Below are 17,379 nucleotides of genomic sequence, written 5' to 3'. Positions count from 1 at the left end.
TCAATACTACTCTACAAGCAAGGTGCTCTGTACACCTATCAGTTTTCAATGCAGCGGGAAGCACCTTTCACTCTCAAGCTGGGGTTTAGATGTGAGGGGTAGCGGGGCAGGACAGGACATGCAGTTGGCAATTCCAAAGGAAAGAGGCAGGTGAAAACACTGACCCAAAAATTACGCTTATAAATCCATCGTTTTATCAGAAAATAAAGAATAAATGATCTTAAGAAACATGAAACTATTACAGCAGAAGAAACAGGCAGGGAAGTCATATAAATTCTTGCAGATGTTTAGAGTAACTAATGAGTTTTCTATCAGGACACTGCAACAAGACTATAGATGATGTTACTCATTTCTCATCTCTCTCATATTCGTGGAGTGCCACCATGGACCATTCTCTACTGCTCATTTCATCTTTACTGTGCGACTGCCACCTACTTTCTCCACAACTTTCCATTTACCCTAATTTTTCTACCCAGTTTCACTGTTATCTTCTTCCCAGCACAGGATTCTGAAAATACACTCCCTTAGGTCAACAGGGTTCCCTAAGTCGGTTCCAAGTTACACTGATATGACCAAATAACAGGCACCTTAGAGCATTCCGGGTACGTGTACAATTTTTTCAAGGCCCTGCAGTGGATCTCCATTTTACTCAGAGTAAAAGCCAAAGTCCTTACAATGTTCCTCCTAAAAGTTGTCGGTGACCCGCACCCCCTGACCTCCCCGACCTCATCTCCCCTGCTTCCCCCTACAGAATTCCCTCCAGCCACACCAGATCCCTTGTTGTTGCTGTTCCCCAAACAACCCAGGCACTCTCCAGCCTTAGGCCCTTTGTCCAAATTGTTCCCTCTGCCTAGAAACGCTTTCCCTAGATACCTACTTGGCTAATTCTCTCTCTCCTCCTTCAAGTCTCTGGTCAATATTTCTCTCCTCAAGGAGGCCTCCCCTGAGCCTCTTGAGCAGTCTGGACCCTGCACCACTCTTCCTCCCCCTAACTCTGCTTTTTATTTTTTCCATAGCACTTGTCACCTCTTAACATGCTGTAGAGGTGTGTGTTACAGAGACTGTTTATCACTCATACCTCCCTGATAGAGTAATAAGCTCCTCAGCTTAGGGATCTGTGTCTGTATTGGTCATGGACATATCCAGGCTCCTACAATGGTGCCTGGTTCATAATGGGTGCTCAATAACTATTTCCTGAATAAATGAATGAATTCTAAGCTTTCTCCCATTAATTTCTCTCATATGTTTGGATGTTGCTACGAGTCTGGTAGCAACAATAAAGAAGCAGCAAAATATATAAATAGATAAACTCAAAAAACAGTCAAACATGTCTAGTTTTCATGCTTCTTTTTTTTCTCTGAACAACAAACAGGCATGATTTGCAGGTATATCGAAGTAAACTAAAAAATTCTGCCCTTCACCTTTATTTATCTTTAGGAACCTGAATTTTCCAATTTCCACAAAGACAATGAATAAAAATAAACAATGCATAATAAGAAATGCATGTTTAACTGTCAACATTACATTTGTTTACGGCATCTTTGTTCATGGTTTGAAGACTCAATCTTCACATTAAATCTAGCAAATATACTGTTATTTATTTTATCCAGTTAAAATATGATTTCTATTTTAGATTATATTTTATTTTTTTCAGCACAAACCTGCTTAGTTTCCTTTCCTATATGGAGAATTATTTCATGATTTTGCAAAAAAATTCAATCAGGTTTTTTTTTTTTTAAAGATAAAGATATTGATAAAGTATTGAACCCCTGAATAAAGTATTTACATTATATATACATTAAGGGCAAGAGTGTTTTGGGGCAAAAAATGGAAATAATAACTATACACAGGACAGTAATTTAATAATGGTGGAATGATGACAACACCAACACCTACAGAGAAGACACATCATGTCAAGAAGATAGAATTTCATTAAGATTCTCAACTATATATAAAAAACACTAAAAGAGCATACATAAAACAGTACTGGGAATAAATATTTATAGTATCTCAAAACCTAAATTAAGAAAAAATCATCAGTACAAAGAATGTACTTTGTGCTACAAAGGAGATAAGACTTCTTTGCAAATCTAAACTACTGTCCAATTTTTTTATGCTATTCAAATTTATAACTTAAGTCCACATGCAAAAGAAACAAGCCTGTGCATAATCTGGGCCACACAATGGGGTAGGGAGGGGTACCAGTAATCACCCAGAACTTCAAGGAAAGAGGAAGGCGGTGAGTGAGAGCTAAACAGAGGCATGAGATAACTAGAAGTGATAAAACTAAGCTTATGAAAACTTCGGGTGAGTATCAGGAAGGAATATCAGATGATACGATGTTTTATTATGAAAAACACCCTAAGTACAGAAATACTGCTACTTGAATAATTTAAAGATACTGAATTTAGGATAAATGCTACAAACTAGATGTCTGCAGTGTCTAGTCAGCAAGTAGTAGATATTTCCGCAAAAAGAAAATGGCTATGATTCTGAGGTTTCCTCAAAACTTATTAAATTGTTTTTAAAAAATCAAAATAAAGGACCAAAACAAAGTATTGTTTGGTAAGGCATTATCCTTATCACAAAACTAATTCTGACCACATCATCCTAAGTAAAAGGCTGGTTGAGCAGTGTCAAAACAGAAATTTGAAATATTATCTTCATGAAAACTATTTAAATTGATCTTTTAAAAACCTCTATCACTGCTTAAAATGCGAACTGAAAAATATCAGAAATAAAGTTTTATACTAAAATATCTCAATGGTGTCTAAAACTCTGTAATAAAAGTAGACAGAAAATCTTTATCTACAGTTTTTATTTTACTCCCTTTCTTCTTACTAAATGTATGTTAACAAAAAAAGCCCTCAAATGATCTAGACAAAAGCTTTTAGCTCAACACATAATTGCCAGAAAATTACAATAATTGTACCAATTAAAATAATCTTGAATGAACAGTATGTCATCTTAATGTTCCAATGGTTTACAGAGGGATCTACTTAATTAGCTGAAATTGCTTTCCAGTGTTAGTATCAAATGTCATTTGTTAAAAGTTGAACAATTTAGAAAATAATTTAACAAAGCAATTTTACCAAACACCAAGAACCAACATTTTCTTTTTCAGCTGAATATATCAAGCAGATGTGTCATCAAATTGCTATAAAAATAAATGAGGCTTTTTATGGATTAAAAAAATTTTACTACTAGTGTTAAAAATACTATTTTCTGATTGTTTTCACCAAATCAGATTTCTTTAATAAAATAAATGAATATCAATTATATACTGCTGCTTTTTGTCTGTTGTAAATAACACTTTTTATTATTCAAATGACAAGCAATAGCATCAGAGAACTCAACTATGGTTAACTAGAAACAGTCATCTAAGTTATTCTAACATATTCCAATATATGATTTTTCAATGTTGATCAAATTGGCTTCCTATAGTTTTTCATTAAGAAATCATCTTAAATTACTTTGTCAATTCCTTCCTTAATGAATTCTCAGATTCTTATTACATTGTCTTTTTTCTCTTCCTTAGACTACCGACAAAGCAGTCTTTATAAGTATTTGCAGGTATATAGGACACAATTATTTCTTTAAAAAAAAAAAGGCATCTCAAAATCACCCTGAATCCAACCCATTCATGGATGGCAGGCCCACCAAGAGCTGAAGTCCAAAATAAGAAATTAACTTAATGGTAAAACAAAGTTCCCATTACCTCATTATACCTCCAATATATAACAATCTATATTTATTTGAACAAAATAAAATATTCCCCCTACAAAAATTTACTCCAAGCTATTTTTATTATATGATTAAAAATACCCCCCCAAAAGCATTTCTTTGACAAATGTTCTACTGATATATTAATGAACAGGGTGAAAAATTACTATTATCTTTAAATTACAGGTGATACATTCTCTTTTGTCTGTAAGATATATTTTAATTAATTAAAAATATAAATTTTTGAAAGTTTCCTTGAATATTAGGAAGTCATATAAGCTTGAGGCTCAAATGCTAGAAATTAGGGTGAAAGTTTTAAAAGGTCAAGTAATTGCCTATTAGCAAATAACAGTAGTTTTAGCCTGAAAAGTTTTCTATCATCCAGAAGGCAATGTTTTAGCCTGACATTGATAAAAACCTGTTAATTGGCCGTTAGAGCCATCACATTTTTACTTTCCTCCAGTCGTTTCAAATATGTATGTTTTACCTTCAATCAGAATATAAGTTTCTCAACACTTGAGTATATAGGGACAAAAGATATGTTGTATGTAATACACCCTCTAATGGTCTAGGAAAAAAAAAAGGGTGTGTGTGGGGGGGCGGGTAATGGTGCTTTGGGGAGATTCACGCTGAAGTATTTAGGTGTGAAAAACACTTTTGGATGGTTTGGCAAAAGGAAAGTGTATGTATGTGTGTGTAGATATGTGTGTAAGTTGCTCGAGGGCCTAAGATGCTTTGTATAGTTGTCTCTCTATGTACCCCACCTGCTCAGCCAGCCCCTGGAACACATGAAAGCACAAAGGACAACAATCTAAGCCCTGACCCATAGTAAAAACTCACACTAAATACACATTAAATGAAGAAAATTAACTAGAATGGATAAACAAAAATCAAGGGAAGCCATTAGGTCTCACACCTACTCATCTTGGTTTCTTTAAGAAAAGAGACAAGATTTCAGGAAGGCATGTTTTATTCAAATGATAATATCTAAAATGAGACTGAGGGCTTCCCTGGTGGAGCAGTGGTTGAGAGTCCGCCTGCCGATGCAGGGGACACGGGTTTGTGCCCCGGTCTGGGAAGATCCCACAGAGCGGCTGGGCCCATGAGCCATGGCTGCTGAGCCTGCGCGTCCAGAGCCTGTGCTCCGCAACGGGAAAGGCCACAACGGTGAGAGGCCCGCGTATCGCAAAAAAAATAAAATAAAATAAAATGAGACTGAAATACTCTTCATCCTTTTTATATCTTTTGTCTCCCAGCGACTATCCCAGCAAAAAAGTAACTAGAAAACTACAAAACCATGACTTTCTAATTTAAATTACTGCCAATGATAAGTTAAAAGCTCATTTTCATAAAAACATGCTCAATATTTTCTATATAGTTTGACAACATACAGAAGAAATAAGATAAATTTTCTGCAAAGAAATTAGACACTGTGCATTAAAAAAAATTTTTTAAAATATATGTGATTTTTCACTTGAATAGCTCATTAACCCAAGAGTTGCAGATTCTGATCATACTTGACCTCACTGATGGACTGTCCATCTTACTTCCTACAGGAACAGAACTGGCTAACTTGACTTCTTGGCATTTGTGGATTGCAGGTCTTAAAATACTAATGAACACTGCACCGTCTGCATCCACTTGCTCCATGCCTTTTAGAGGTACCAGCTGATTCTAACATTAGAATCAATCAATCAATCAAGTGTGGTTTGTGATTCATCCTGCCACCATGAAACAAAATGGTAGGTTTTTTTTTTAAAGCTTTCAATAGAGCTACGTATATATACATAATGATCTTCAATTACACGTGGCATGTGTGTAAAGGTTACTAAAACCACATAAGTGTACTAAGGAATACAGTTCTTGGAATCATTTAATGTAAACTATGTCCTTAAGTAAAAATCTTAACAAAGCAACAAATATTTACTGAACTATCACTATGGAGAACAAAAGTAATGGGAAGAGGAAAATTTCTTAATAAGAACCAGGTACTTCATGTTTGTATCCCTCCTCTCTTTTTATTTGTTCAAATCATAGCATTTATCGTCCTATATTTTAACTATTTACTGTGCTTTTCCACTGCGTTAAAATGTCTTTTTAAGTCACAGAGAAGGTGAAAGAACAGGACAACCAACTCCCAAACACACCTCACCTAGATTCACAAACTGTCAACATCATGTCGCAATACACTTGCTATCTCCCTCCTCCCCATATACAGGTACATGTATACACATCCACATAATATATACACAGGTATACTTACAGACATGTGCGTATCTACACACACATACATACACTTTCCTTTTGCCAAACCATCTGAAAGTGTATTTCACACTTCAATACTTCAGCATGAACCTCCCCCAAACACCCTTACCATGCCTAAGGAAATTAACATTAATTCAAAAATTCTTCCTTACCAATTGCCCGCAAAATGCCCTTCAGTGACCTGCTTTTCTTCTGATACAGATCCCTATCACAGCTCACACACTGCATTTTGGCTGTGGGACCTATCTCTTCAGTCTCCCCCAGTCACCAATATGGAATTCAAGCCAGTTGTCTTGTAGAATGTTCCACATTCCAGATTCATCTGGCTGCTTCCTCAGAATTAGAATCATAGTACAACACGGCTGGCAACGGTACCAGAAAGGTGATGTGGTACCTTCTACCACATTTTATCTAGTGGCCTATGATGCTATGCACCCCATTAATGATGCCAGGCTTGACTGTTTGATTAAAAATGCGATGACAGCCAGATATCGCCACTGCAAGCACGTGTCTTCGCTGTAATTATATGTAACCTGGGGGTGATATTTTGAGACCATGTACACCTCCTGTGTTCCCCAACAACTTTCCTCCAGTGGTTTCTGCAACCACCGATGATCCTTGCTTGAATCAATTATCACACTGGGGATTTAAAAAAATGATAATTTTTCTACTTCATTCATTCCTTCTACACTTATCTGCTGGCAGTCTCTTAAAACAAAGAATTATTCCTTTTTCCTCTCTTCTAAGTATTACTGTGGACTCACTGGATTTCTTTTGTTGATATGTTATAATCCATTACCATCATTTTTCTTTGTGATTCTCAAATGGGCCCAAGTTTGAAAGGTGCTCCTTCAAGCTAAGTCCTGTGCCCTTCTGTGCAGACCTCACTGTCTTTGAACATTCTCCTTCCTTGATTTCTGGCACAACAATGCAGGCTCCCCCTGAGCTTTCCCTGCCTTAGACCTGGAATCAGCCATTTCTCCAAGGAGTCCCAATCAGAAACCAAGATCTAGGCACCAGATGCACTCACAATTTGGGGGTATTTTTGCTCCCTTTTGGTGGGCAAAACTAGAGGAAACCTCATTTTAAATTATGAGTTAATATTTAATATCTCCAAATCCAGTCTACTACCATAGTGCTCCTCCTAATTTCTTCGATTCAATATTTGTATATCCCTTCTCCCACAGGGAGAACACTGGCTTCCAAAAATATCTATTAATTCATTTTTTACTCTGTCCTATGATACATTCAAAAGGATTTCAGGAGTATAATACCAATACTATTATCAGCAACAAACTTACTAAGCTCAAGATTTCTTTGCAGTTAATTTTGTCTTCAGTATATTATACTAAGAATAAAGAATCAGAGAACTGAGTTCAAAGGTGTTTGAATTAATTTTTTTCTGTGTGGTTATATTTTCAATTTCATGTACCATTAGGATCATCTCTTTCTGTTTGTATTCAATATTAGGGTTTGCTTTTCCCATCCTTTTTGTTTCTCGATTATGATACGAAAGGCAAACTACATTAAAAATATACATTCAGAGACATCTCATTCCCCATCTAAGTAAGCATCCTCTTTAGGTAAACATTTTTATTAGTTTCTGGCTTACCCTTCCCATGGGTTTGTTTTATATTTTCATGAAAAATAATATATACTTACATATGTATATACAGACGTACTTATTCCCCCTTCTTCCTTATACAAACAGAAACATGTTATATACTCTTCTGCATTTTTCACTTACTAATATATCCTGAAATTTTCACCATATCAAATCATAGCTTTTTCTCATTTTCTACAGCTACGAGGCACTCTATTATGGAAGCTGTGCCATAATTTATCCAAGCAATGTTCCCATAAATGTGCATTTAAATTATGCTGCTACAGATAAGGTCACAATAAACAACCCTGTACAACCAGTTTTATAACTGTGGAGGTGTGTGTTTAAATTTCTACACATGAGATTATAGGATCAAAAAGTAAACATATATTTGCCTGGTCGCCTTTGTACCTCCAGCATCAGGACCAGGGCCCCCAAGTAGCAGACGCTTAGATTTTTTTTTGAGTGAACTCAATTATGAATTTTTTTGAGAGCTTTAAAAACTTTTTGTTTATTTTCACATCTCTCCTGCTTCTATTTCCTGAGGACACAGACCTTCTTTCACCAATTACTCACTCTCTTCACAGAACATGCAGAGGGCCCAGTGCTGGGAACCCTAGGCACACTGTCCTTAACATGTGAGAAACTGAGCAATGTTCCCGGACTCCTGAGACACAATAAACTTCTAAGCATTATATTCAATTAAAGGAAGGTGAAGAGACTGACTTGAGTCCTATGTGTATCAAACCAAAAACTGTGCTCATCTAGCAAACATTCATTATTATACAGCACCTATGCTATGATGCAAACGTTTATTCATGAAATAATATTTTACTGCACAACCAAGGGAAAAAACAGTCATGTATCTTATAATAAAAAGATGATTTCTAAAACATCAAAGAGCAGATGCAATCAGTGACACTGCTCCACAGACCCATGGTAGCTGTGTTTCGCTGCCATCTACGAGAGCACCTACTTGACACAGCTCACAGAATTCAATCTGTTTAATTTAGCACAAATTAAACAGCAAAACCTACAAGAGCTCAAGTCTGTAGACTTGATACTACAACCAGCCTCTATATTCTAGAATCAGTTATTCACCTAGACAATATTAGATAAAATATGTACATGAAAACTGGGGATTGGAAAATAATGAAAACCACATGCTGACAATACTCTAAGAAAAATTACTTGGTATCTTAAAAGTTCTGATGTATAAACTCTACACTGAATGGTTCGTTAGATTTAATATTTCATTTACATGTTCAAAAGAGTAGTCTCAATTATACCAAGTTTTATACAATTGTATAGTTCCCTTGTATTATACTTTTTCTAAGAGGTATTTTTATTTAGAGTTGTAACTGAAAACTTTGAAGGTATTAAGTATTCTGGTAAACAAAAGGGATTATAATTTTATTTGTTTATTTGACAAGAAAGTCAAACTCTTAAAACTTGCCATGTTTGACATTTCACTGAGCATTAACTGTATGGCTTTCCAGAAAAAATTAATCAATTTCTTTACCAGAAGTAGATTTAAAAAGTACTTCAGGGGCTTCCCTGGTGGCGCAGTGGTTGAGAGTCCACCTGCCGATGCAGGGGACACGGGTTTGTGCCCCGGTCTGGGAAGATCCCACATGCCGCGGAGCGGCTGGGCCCATGAGCCATGGCCGCTGAGCCTGCGCGTCCGGAGCCTGTGCTCCGCAACGGGAAAGGCCACACAACAGTGAGGGGCCCACGTACCGTGAAAAAAAAAAAAAGTACTTCAAATGACTGACTATAAAAGAAAAATAGTTCTTTTTATTGTTTTATAGAACAACTTATTGTTCTATAAAAGAACAATAAATTGTTCATATATTTTATAAATCCTTTATTGTTTAATGCAAAGAATGTTTTCCAGCCAGTATTCACAGTTCCCCAAATCCTCCAGATATAAAAGCTGTGAATATACCTGCACTAATGATTTGGAAAATGTAACCTCCTTAATATTTCTATAAAGACACTTAGAATAAAAAATAAAATAGAAATAAATAATAATGTTTTAAGGTTTTCATTTTGTATATATAAATAACATCGAGCTAACAGGACTATGAAACATTTTTCATCATATAGGTTACACTGAGATAGGAAGAATATAGACAAATAAGTCTGTAAATTTTCCATAATGGGATATATACCTGTGCTAATACAACTCCAAATTATAATGGAATTAATGAGAATGATTAGTTGAACCCGGAACTCTACATTTTATACATTTTGTATTCATTTTGCTTTATATGCATTAACTTTCTTCTGAAAAGTCAACTCAGTCTAAGGTAAACTTAAATATAAAGAGGTCAGATAAAGTACCTTTCATAGATGGTTTTCAATGTCATTTGATCTGGAATACCTTCAGTCTCTTCCAAATATAATATGAGCCATGAAGTTCGGTATGGCCACTGCTCAGTAAGGTTGATCCAGCTAGCAAGCCTGTCCCAGTTGAAACTTATCTGATTGGCTCTCAGTAATCGCCCTTTAAGGAATACAAAAAATGTTTTAAATTAATAGGCATGTAACGTTAAGCCAAATATTCTGTATATTCAAAAATAATTCAACTTTAAATCTTTTAAAATTTGCCATTTAATTTACACTACAAACTGAAACCTAGTACTTATATGGATATGGCTTAAACACAACTCTGTTTAATTTTAAAGTAATTTTTTTGTGATTTGCCGTTGGTGCTACACACTGCTTTGATGACATTTATGCAGGCAAAAATCTTTCAGGATGGCATGTCAGACGGTCTTGACCCTACCCACAATCATACAGCAGAACATCAATGCACCCATGATAAGCCCCATCCTCCTATGGACCTTGAACAAATCCAAATATGCTGGATTGTACATTTACCCGTTTTATTATGGGTAAATGTACAATCCCATACACTTTCATTTTTATGTACTAAGGGTGGCTTATGTAAGTAATCTATCAAGTGAATAATAATATGTTTCTAAAATTTGTTTACATATATTTAAAAACTCCTATCACCAGGGCTTTCTTAGGACTCTAATTCAGTGTTCTACCATTGGGCATGCCTACATTAGGACACTTGGCAATCCCTGAACTTTCAGAACAGATGATTTGTTTCATTGCTTCATCAATTTTTCCTTGATCTTGTTGGGATTCTGAACTGCTGATATCATTGCTTTTTAGTTTTAAACATTGTCAGTTTTATTTCATCATTATCTAGACTAAGATATCTATTTGTTTTGGTTCAAATATGAATCATCCCTTTCCTTACTACTAATAGATATAGATTTGTAATTCCCCCATCCAATTCTTCCCATATCCTCAACCCTCATTCCCTCAGCAGATATGCTTTTATGGGCAAACCACATTATCATCACCGGATTCCTTTTCCCCTAGAAAATGGGATCTGGTCTGCTAAAAACGTGACAAGGTCTTTACTTTCAATCCAAGCGAGCTACGGTCACATGCATTTGAGAGCTACAAAAACTCACTGACGTATCACAATATACGGATATATGATACTAACGCTGGGGATAAAATGCTTAACAAAAGAGATATGATCCCAGCCTTCATGAAGCTTACACTCCAGTGGGCCAGACAAATAAATCAAACAAAAATCATGAAATGACTTAATCACAAATTGTGACGAGAGGAGATCCACTCTCAGTAGAGTATAAACAGGTTAACACAGAACTAAAAGTTTAAAACCCTAGACAACTAGAAGCAAGGCATTAAAATGTGCTTGCAACATTGACAACATACTTCTTGAACTTTAAAAGATAAAAAACTGGTGAAAAAAACTTTTAGAACTGAATTGGAAACATGGGTTAAAACAATATGTGAACTAATTTTCATCCCATGATTAGGCTTGATCCCCCACACATTTGTGGGAAGGCAATGAAGGCTTCAAATCTAACTACAGTTGCTCTATTGAGTTTTTAAACCTCACTCATTCAGTATGTTAGTTACTGATGACAGACACAGAAGGCTTACTCCCCACCCTAAAAGAACTCAAGAGTGTACTGGAAAAGATGGATAGATAAGAAAACAATTACTTACAATCCTAACAGATAAGACTCTTCTGGAGATACACACATATTGCTGTGAGAAAATAAAAAATGCACTCCAAATCCAGAAGCAGCAGTTACAGGAAGGTTTCCTTAAGAAAGTAACCCCTAGAACTAAGCTATGCAAGGTGAGTATGAGTCAATCTGATGAGGAAGGGCTGAGGCAAGAGGAGAACGTTAGGGCAGTCAAACAAAGGCAACAGCAAATGCAGTCATGAATTCATGAAACTAGCAGATACAGAGAACAGACAAACTATTTTAAAAGTGTGAGTGAATAAAAATAACGTTAAGTATTTGAAGTGTTCTAGCATACAACAGTTAAGAAATAAAGCAGTAGCGGGGGCTTCCCTGGTGGCGCAGTGGTTAAGAATCCGCCTGCCAATGCAGTGGACATGGGTTTGAGCCCTGGTCCGCGAAGATCCCACATGCCGCGGAGCGGCTGGGCCCGTGAGCCATAGCCGCTGAGCCTGTGAGCCCAGAGCTGCTCTGCAACGGAAAAGGCCACAACAGTGAGAGGCCCACGTACCGCAAAAAAATAAATAAATAAAATAGATGTATAGAAAATCTGAATTTCAAAATTTTAAAATATAAGCGAATTAAGACATCCTAAGTTCATGGATTGGAAGACTTAATATTGTTAAAATGTCAATATTAGCCAAAGCAATCTACAGATTCAATGTAACCCTGTCAAAATCCCAATGACATTTTCTGTAGAAACAGAAAAACCCATCTTAAAATTTACATGGAGTCTCAAGGGACCCTGAATAACTAAAACATCCCTGAAAAAGAAGAACAAAACTGGAGGAATCACACTTCCTGATTTCAAAACTTACTACAAAGTTACAGTAATCAAAACAGTGTGATATTGGCAAAATGCAGACATAATAGACCAACAGAACAGAATAGTGAACCCAGAAATAAATCCTCACATATATGGTCAGATGATTTTTGAGAAGGGTGCCAAGACCATTCAATGGGGAAAGGACAGTCTTTTCAATAAATGATGCTTGGAAAACTGGATACCCATATGCAAAATAATGAAGTTGAACTTACCTAACACCATATACAAAAATTAACTCAAAATGGATCAAGGACCTAAATTTAAGACTTAAAGCATTAGAAAACACAGGATAAAAACTTCATGATATTGGATTTGGCAATGATTTCTTGACATGACACCAAAAGCACAGGTAATAGAAGAAAAAAATAGACAAACTGAACTTAATAAAAAATTTTAAATTCTGTATATCAAAAGACACTATCTGTAGAATAAAAAGGCAACCCACGGAATGGGAGAAAATATTTGAAAATCATGTATCTGAAAAGGGATTAATATCCAGAATATACAGGGAACTCCTAAAACTCAACAACAACAGCAAAAAAAGTCCGACTCAAAAATTGGCAAAGGACTTGAACAGACATTTCTCCAAAGAAGATACATTAATGGCCAATAAGCACATAAAAAGATGCTCAACATCACTAATCATTACGGAAATGCAAGTCAAAACTACAATGGGATACCACCTCACACCCACTGGGATAGCTATTATCAAAACACCAGAAAACAACAAGGTTGGTGAGGATGTAGAAAAATTGCTTGTTTACTGTTGGTGGGAAAAACTTCTTTTTTTACTATGGGAAAAAGTATGGAGGTTCCACCAAAAGTTTAAAATAGAAACACCATGTGACCCAGCAATTCCACTTCTGGGTATATACCAAAAAAGAACTGAAAGCACTGTCTCCAAAATATATATGAACACCCGTGTTATAGCAGCATTATTCACAACAGCTAAAAATATGGAAGCAACCCACATGTCCATTGACAGATGAATGGATAAGCAAAACTTGGTATACACATACAGTAGAATATTAGCCTTAAAAAGGAAGAAAATTCTGAAATATGCTACAACATGGGTGAACCTTGATAAAATTGTGCTAAATGAAATAAGCTAGTCACAGAAAGACAAATATTGTATGATTCCAACTATATGAGGTATTCAGAGTAGCCAAAATGGTAGAGACAAAGTATAGTGGTGGCTGCCAGGGGCCGGGGGGAGAGGAGCAGGAGGATGAGAAGAGAGTTCCAGGTTTACAAGATGAAGAGTGACGTAGATGGATGGTAGTGACGGCTGCACAACTATGGGAACTGTACCCTTAAAAATGGTTAAGTTGATAAATATTTGTGTATTTCATTTAACACAATAAAAAAAGAAAAAATATATATCTTTGAAAACAGAAAAAGCAGCATGTAAAATCTGAATTTCAACATTTTAAATTATAAATTAATTATACTCAGTTATACAAATTAGCATAAAATTATGTTTATACGAAGAGAAAAATTAAAGCTGAGAAGAAATTTTAAAATTTTTAAGTCATCGAGTTTTAAAATAACAGTAGACAACTGGTAGTTGATTTTCATTGTCAAAGCTAATATTGGTTTTATTAGACACACTTAATGCGAATAAAACTGGTATTCAGCAGTGTAATCATATAAACCCAGTACATCCTTTTGTTTCTGAAATTGGATTGCTTTATTAATGTTAAGCCTTATTATCTACCACACAACAGTGAGAAAACAAAATTCACCTGTCACAGAAACAATATTAAGTAATCTTCTCATGGTCTGAGGACTTATGTCACTGAACCAGTCCTCTGTAACCAGCAGTTTTGTGAGATCAAAGGACATCTGCCGAGTAATCGTGCGCTGCATCTGTCTTCTTCGGTAAGTATCCTGAAACAGTGAACCCATACTTCGAGCCTGAGAACTTAAGGCTTTTTGAGAAGTTAATATATGTTTATGTCAACAACAAAAACAATCCAAAATTTTAGTCAAAGAGAAAGACTATATAGTAATAACAGGTATTATTATTACTTCCTGAGGCAGAATATTTACAGAACACTTATAAAGTAATATTAGCAGCAACTGCATCAAATGCTATGGTTTAGCTTCAGATGTATTTTGATTTATAGTTGCACAGAGAAAGCTCGATGCCTTGAAGATCATAAATAAGCAGAATTGTGTAAAGAAAATTCAACTCAAACTCTTATGGGAGCTCAGTATTTATAGGAACCCTGAAATAATAAAGCAAATAACCCCTCATCTAGATTTAAGGATTCAGCATTTTGATTTTTAGGTTATTTTTAAACGTATGACACAGCTGCTCTAACTATCCTCACATCTGCATAAGAATTAAAGGCTCTCTCCTGGGTGGGGTGGGGTAGGGAATCCCATCTAATCAGAGGAGGAACAGGCACAACAAAGGTGCGTTCTCATCTAAGGTCATGAGACAGGGGAATGTGGATACAATTATAGGGAACCCAGGAGTCCACACTCACAGGACAGAAATTCGAAACTGTAAATCACACCCTGCTCTTAATTTAGAGCTGTCAACTGTCATTCATAATATTACTTTCACATCCATACTTGTACATGGTAGAGGCATAAAGTCAAAATATCACTGAAGACACATTTTTTAAAATGTAAAATGTCCCAATTTAATGTTAGCAAAGTAGGGGGGAAAATAAATGGCGCTAATGCTAGCCCAGCCTGGCCATCCTTAAGCAGCACTATCACCATAACTTACCTGCAAGTGGACATCTTCCTGCCTTGTAATACTCCCTTATTCTTTACAAAAGAAGGCTCCTAAAGATAGGGTAGGACAGGGAAACTACAGTGTTCCAGGAGAAAACCAAGGGACTGGGAAGGGCACAAAAATCACTATGTGGGGAGAAAAAAAGAGTACACATCTCACAAACGTCGGGGAAGGAGGAAGGCCAACAGGAAAACAAAGCAAGGAATTGTTCTCACACTACACGCCTCTCTCTCCCTTACAGCTATGGTGACATGGGTCCCTGGAATAAACACAACTTGACCTGGAATGAACCCAGTGGTTCTCTAACCCTCGATGAAATCATCTGGGGAGCTTTAAAATCTCACCCTCAGAGGTTCTGATTCAATCAGTCTGGAATCTGGAGTGGCACCTGGGCTGAGAGCAGGCTGGGAGAGGACAGGCACTCCTATATAATTTACAGTTATTATGGCTCTAGGTTCAGACATTCCCTGAAAAACCACCTGAAGCTGAAAGGAAATCCAATGATAAAATTTACTGATGAGCTCAACGCAGTATTTATAAAATATTACGTGGCATCACCTTGGTTTTAGTTAAATAATAGCAATACAAACAAATGGCTCAAAACATAAGGTAACTTACCCGTCTATTAAGGGCCGTCTTACTACCAAGTTTTGTCATCTCTCCAAGGCTGTTTTGTGAAACTCTCCTGTCAGCATCTTCCTGCAACCCTTAAAGAATTTATCAAGAAAGCACCATTGTATTAAAACTCTGTTGTATGTGATATTTAAAGAGTAGTGAAATATGAACAGTATTTTTCAAGGTAAAAGGAGATGCACCATAAAAAACTACAGAACTACTTCAAACCCAAAGTACCTGAGGAACTCGATCTCTACCTGTATTATCTGAGCATGGAATATCTCCATTAGCTGTTGAAGTTACAAGAAATTTTCTTGCACTGCTTAGTCCACGACTATTGAGGAAAACAGGCAGATGAACTATGTTGCGCATATAGTCATGTCCATTGATGTTTGAGTCACGAAGCACGCTGTTGAGGTTCTGGTTAATTGCCTTTATAATAATATGTGGATCACTTGCAAAAATAGCAATGAATGGGCCTTTTGAAAACAGAACTCGGACCTGCGGTAGAAGAAATGTATAGTTATGATAAGATAAAAACTTTAAATTATCCAAAGTAATAAAGCACCTCTTCAAAATCTGTGTTGTCCTTTGGTGACTATATTTTTAAAATACCATTTCCTTTTCATTCAAGTATTATTCTACATGAAAACAAATTTTACCAAAGTCTCAATCTGGTTTGTCACCATCTGACAATTTTTCAACATTTGAGAGTGATAAAATCTCCAAAGAAAACAATTAATCCTGTCGTATTTCGAGACACTTATGGTCTACATAAGAGGTAAGATCAACACACATGAGAAATATTCATGAATACATATGACGTACTAACCACATTGGTCTCCGACCACAGTTACACACTGCTGTTTATAACGTACCTTACAGAGAGCCACTGACGTGCCCTACTTTAATAGAACTCTACAAATTCTGTGGTTTCCCTACCCTTAACTCCATTCCAACCATAACTATCTGCAAAGAAAAGCTGGAGTCACACTATGGACTTTAGAGACCCTCTATTCACTTTTTTCCTCACACTGCCGTTAAGCTAGAATTGTTTCAATCTGCTTGTGATGAAACTTTTACTCTTGCTATGTTTCTGCATAAAACATGGTTGTTTTTACAAAAGAAGTATTATTCAAACTCCACTTGAGATACTCATGAAGCGACTCCTCTCAGCTGCCACATATGTGACAATGACAAATTTCAAGTGGTTCAGACATACGGTGTCCAGCATCTGGAGTACTCTGTCCTGCTCACAGGCATCCAGCCCGTCGATGATAACCACCAGCCTTGTCTGATTCTGAGTGAAGCTGTCAATGGTTTTTGCCATCCTGGCCATCAATTCCACTTCACACTTAAGAACCTGTGCAAAAGAAAGGATACAAAGCACTGAAATCTGAGAAGGTTAAGCACATTTCTTAAAAAGCCTGACAGAAAGTCAGCTAAAGGAAGAAAAGAAATCCAATGTCCTCACTGCCAGTTGTGGTTCCGCTTAAAACTGTAGCAA

General features: G+C 36.2%; 1 protein-coding gene across 16 annotated transcripts in view; it reads right to left on the bottom strand.

The window, feature by feature from the left end:
* The window catches only part of KIDINS220 (kinase D interacting substrate 220), a 104,043-nt gene that overhangs the window by 45,101 nt on the left and 41,563 nt on the right, over nucleotides 1–17,379 (bottom strand). For all 16 annotated transcript variants that reach the window (XM_060309785.1, XM_060309793.1, XM_060309794.1 and 13 more), the window contains exons 18-22: nucleotides 17,095–17,235; nucleotides 16,130–16,373; nucleotides 15,876–15,964; nucleotides 14,251–14,395; nucleotides 9,938–10,100 (exon numbers count right to left, since the gene is read on the bottom strand). In XM_060309785.1, the coding sequence (XP_060165768.1) occupies nucleotides 9,938–10,100; nucleotides 14,251–14,395; nucleotides 15,876–15,964; nucleotides 16,130–16,373; nucleotides 17,095–17,235 (782 nt within the window). The remainder of the gene's footprint in view (nucleotides 1–9,937; nucleotides 10,101–14,250; nucleotides 14,396–15,875; nucleotides 15,965–16,129; nucleotides 16,374–17,094; nucleotides 17,236–17,379) is intronic.

Source organism: Globicephala melas, chromosome 12 (assembly GCF_963455315.2).
Source record: "Globicephala melas chromosome 12, mGloMel1.2, whole genome shotgun sequence".
Lineage (NCBI taxonomy): Eukaryota > Metazoa > Chordata > Mammalia > Artiodactyla > Delphinidae > Globicephala > Globicephala melas.
The sequence above is the reverse complement of the archived record's forward strand: the minus strand, read 5'-3'. Positions and strand labels throughout refer to the sequence as shown.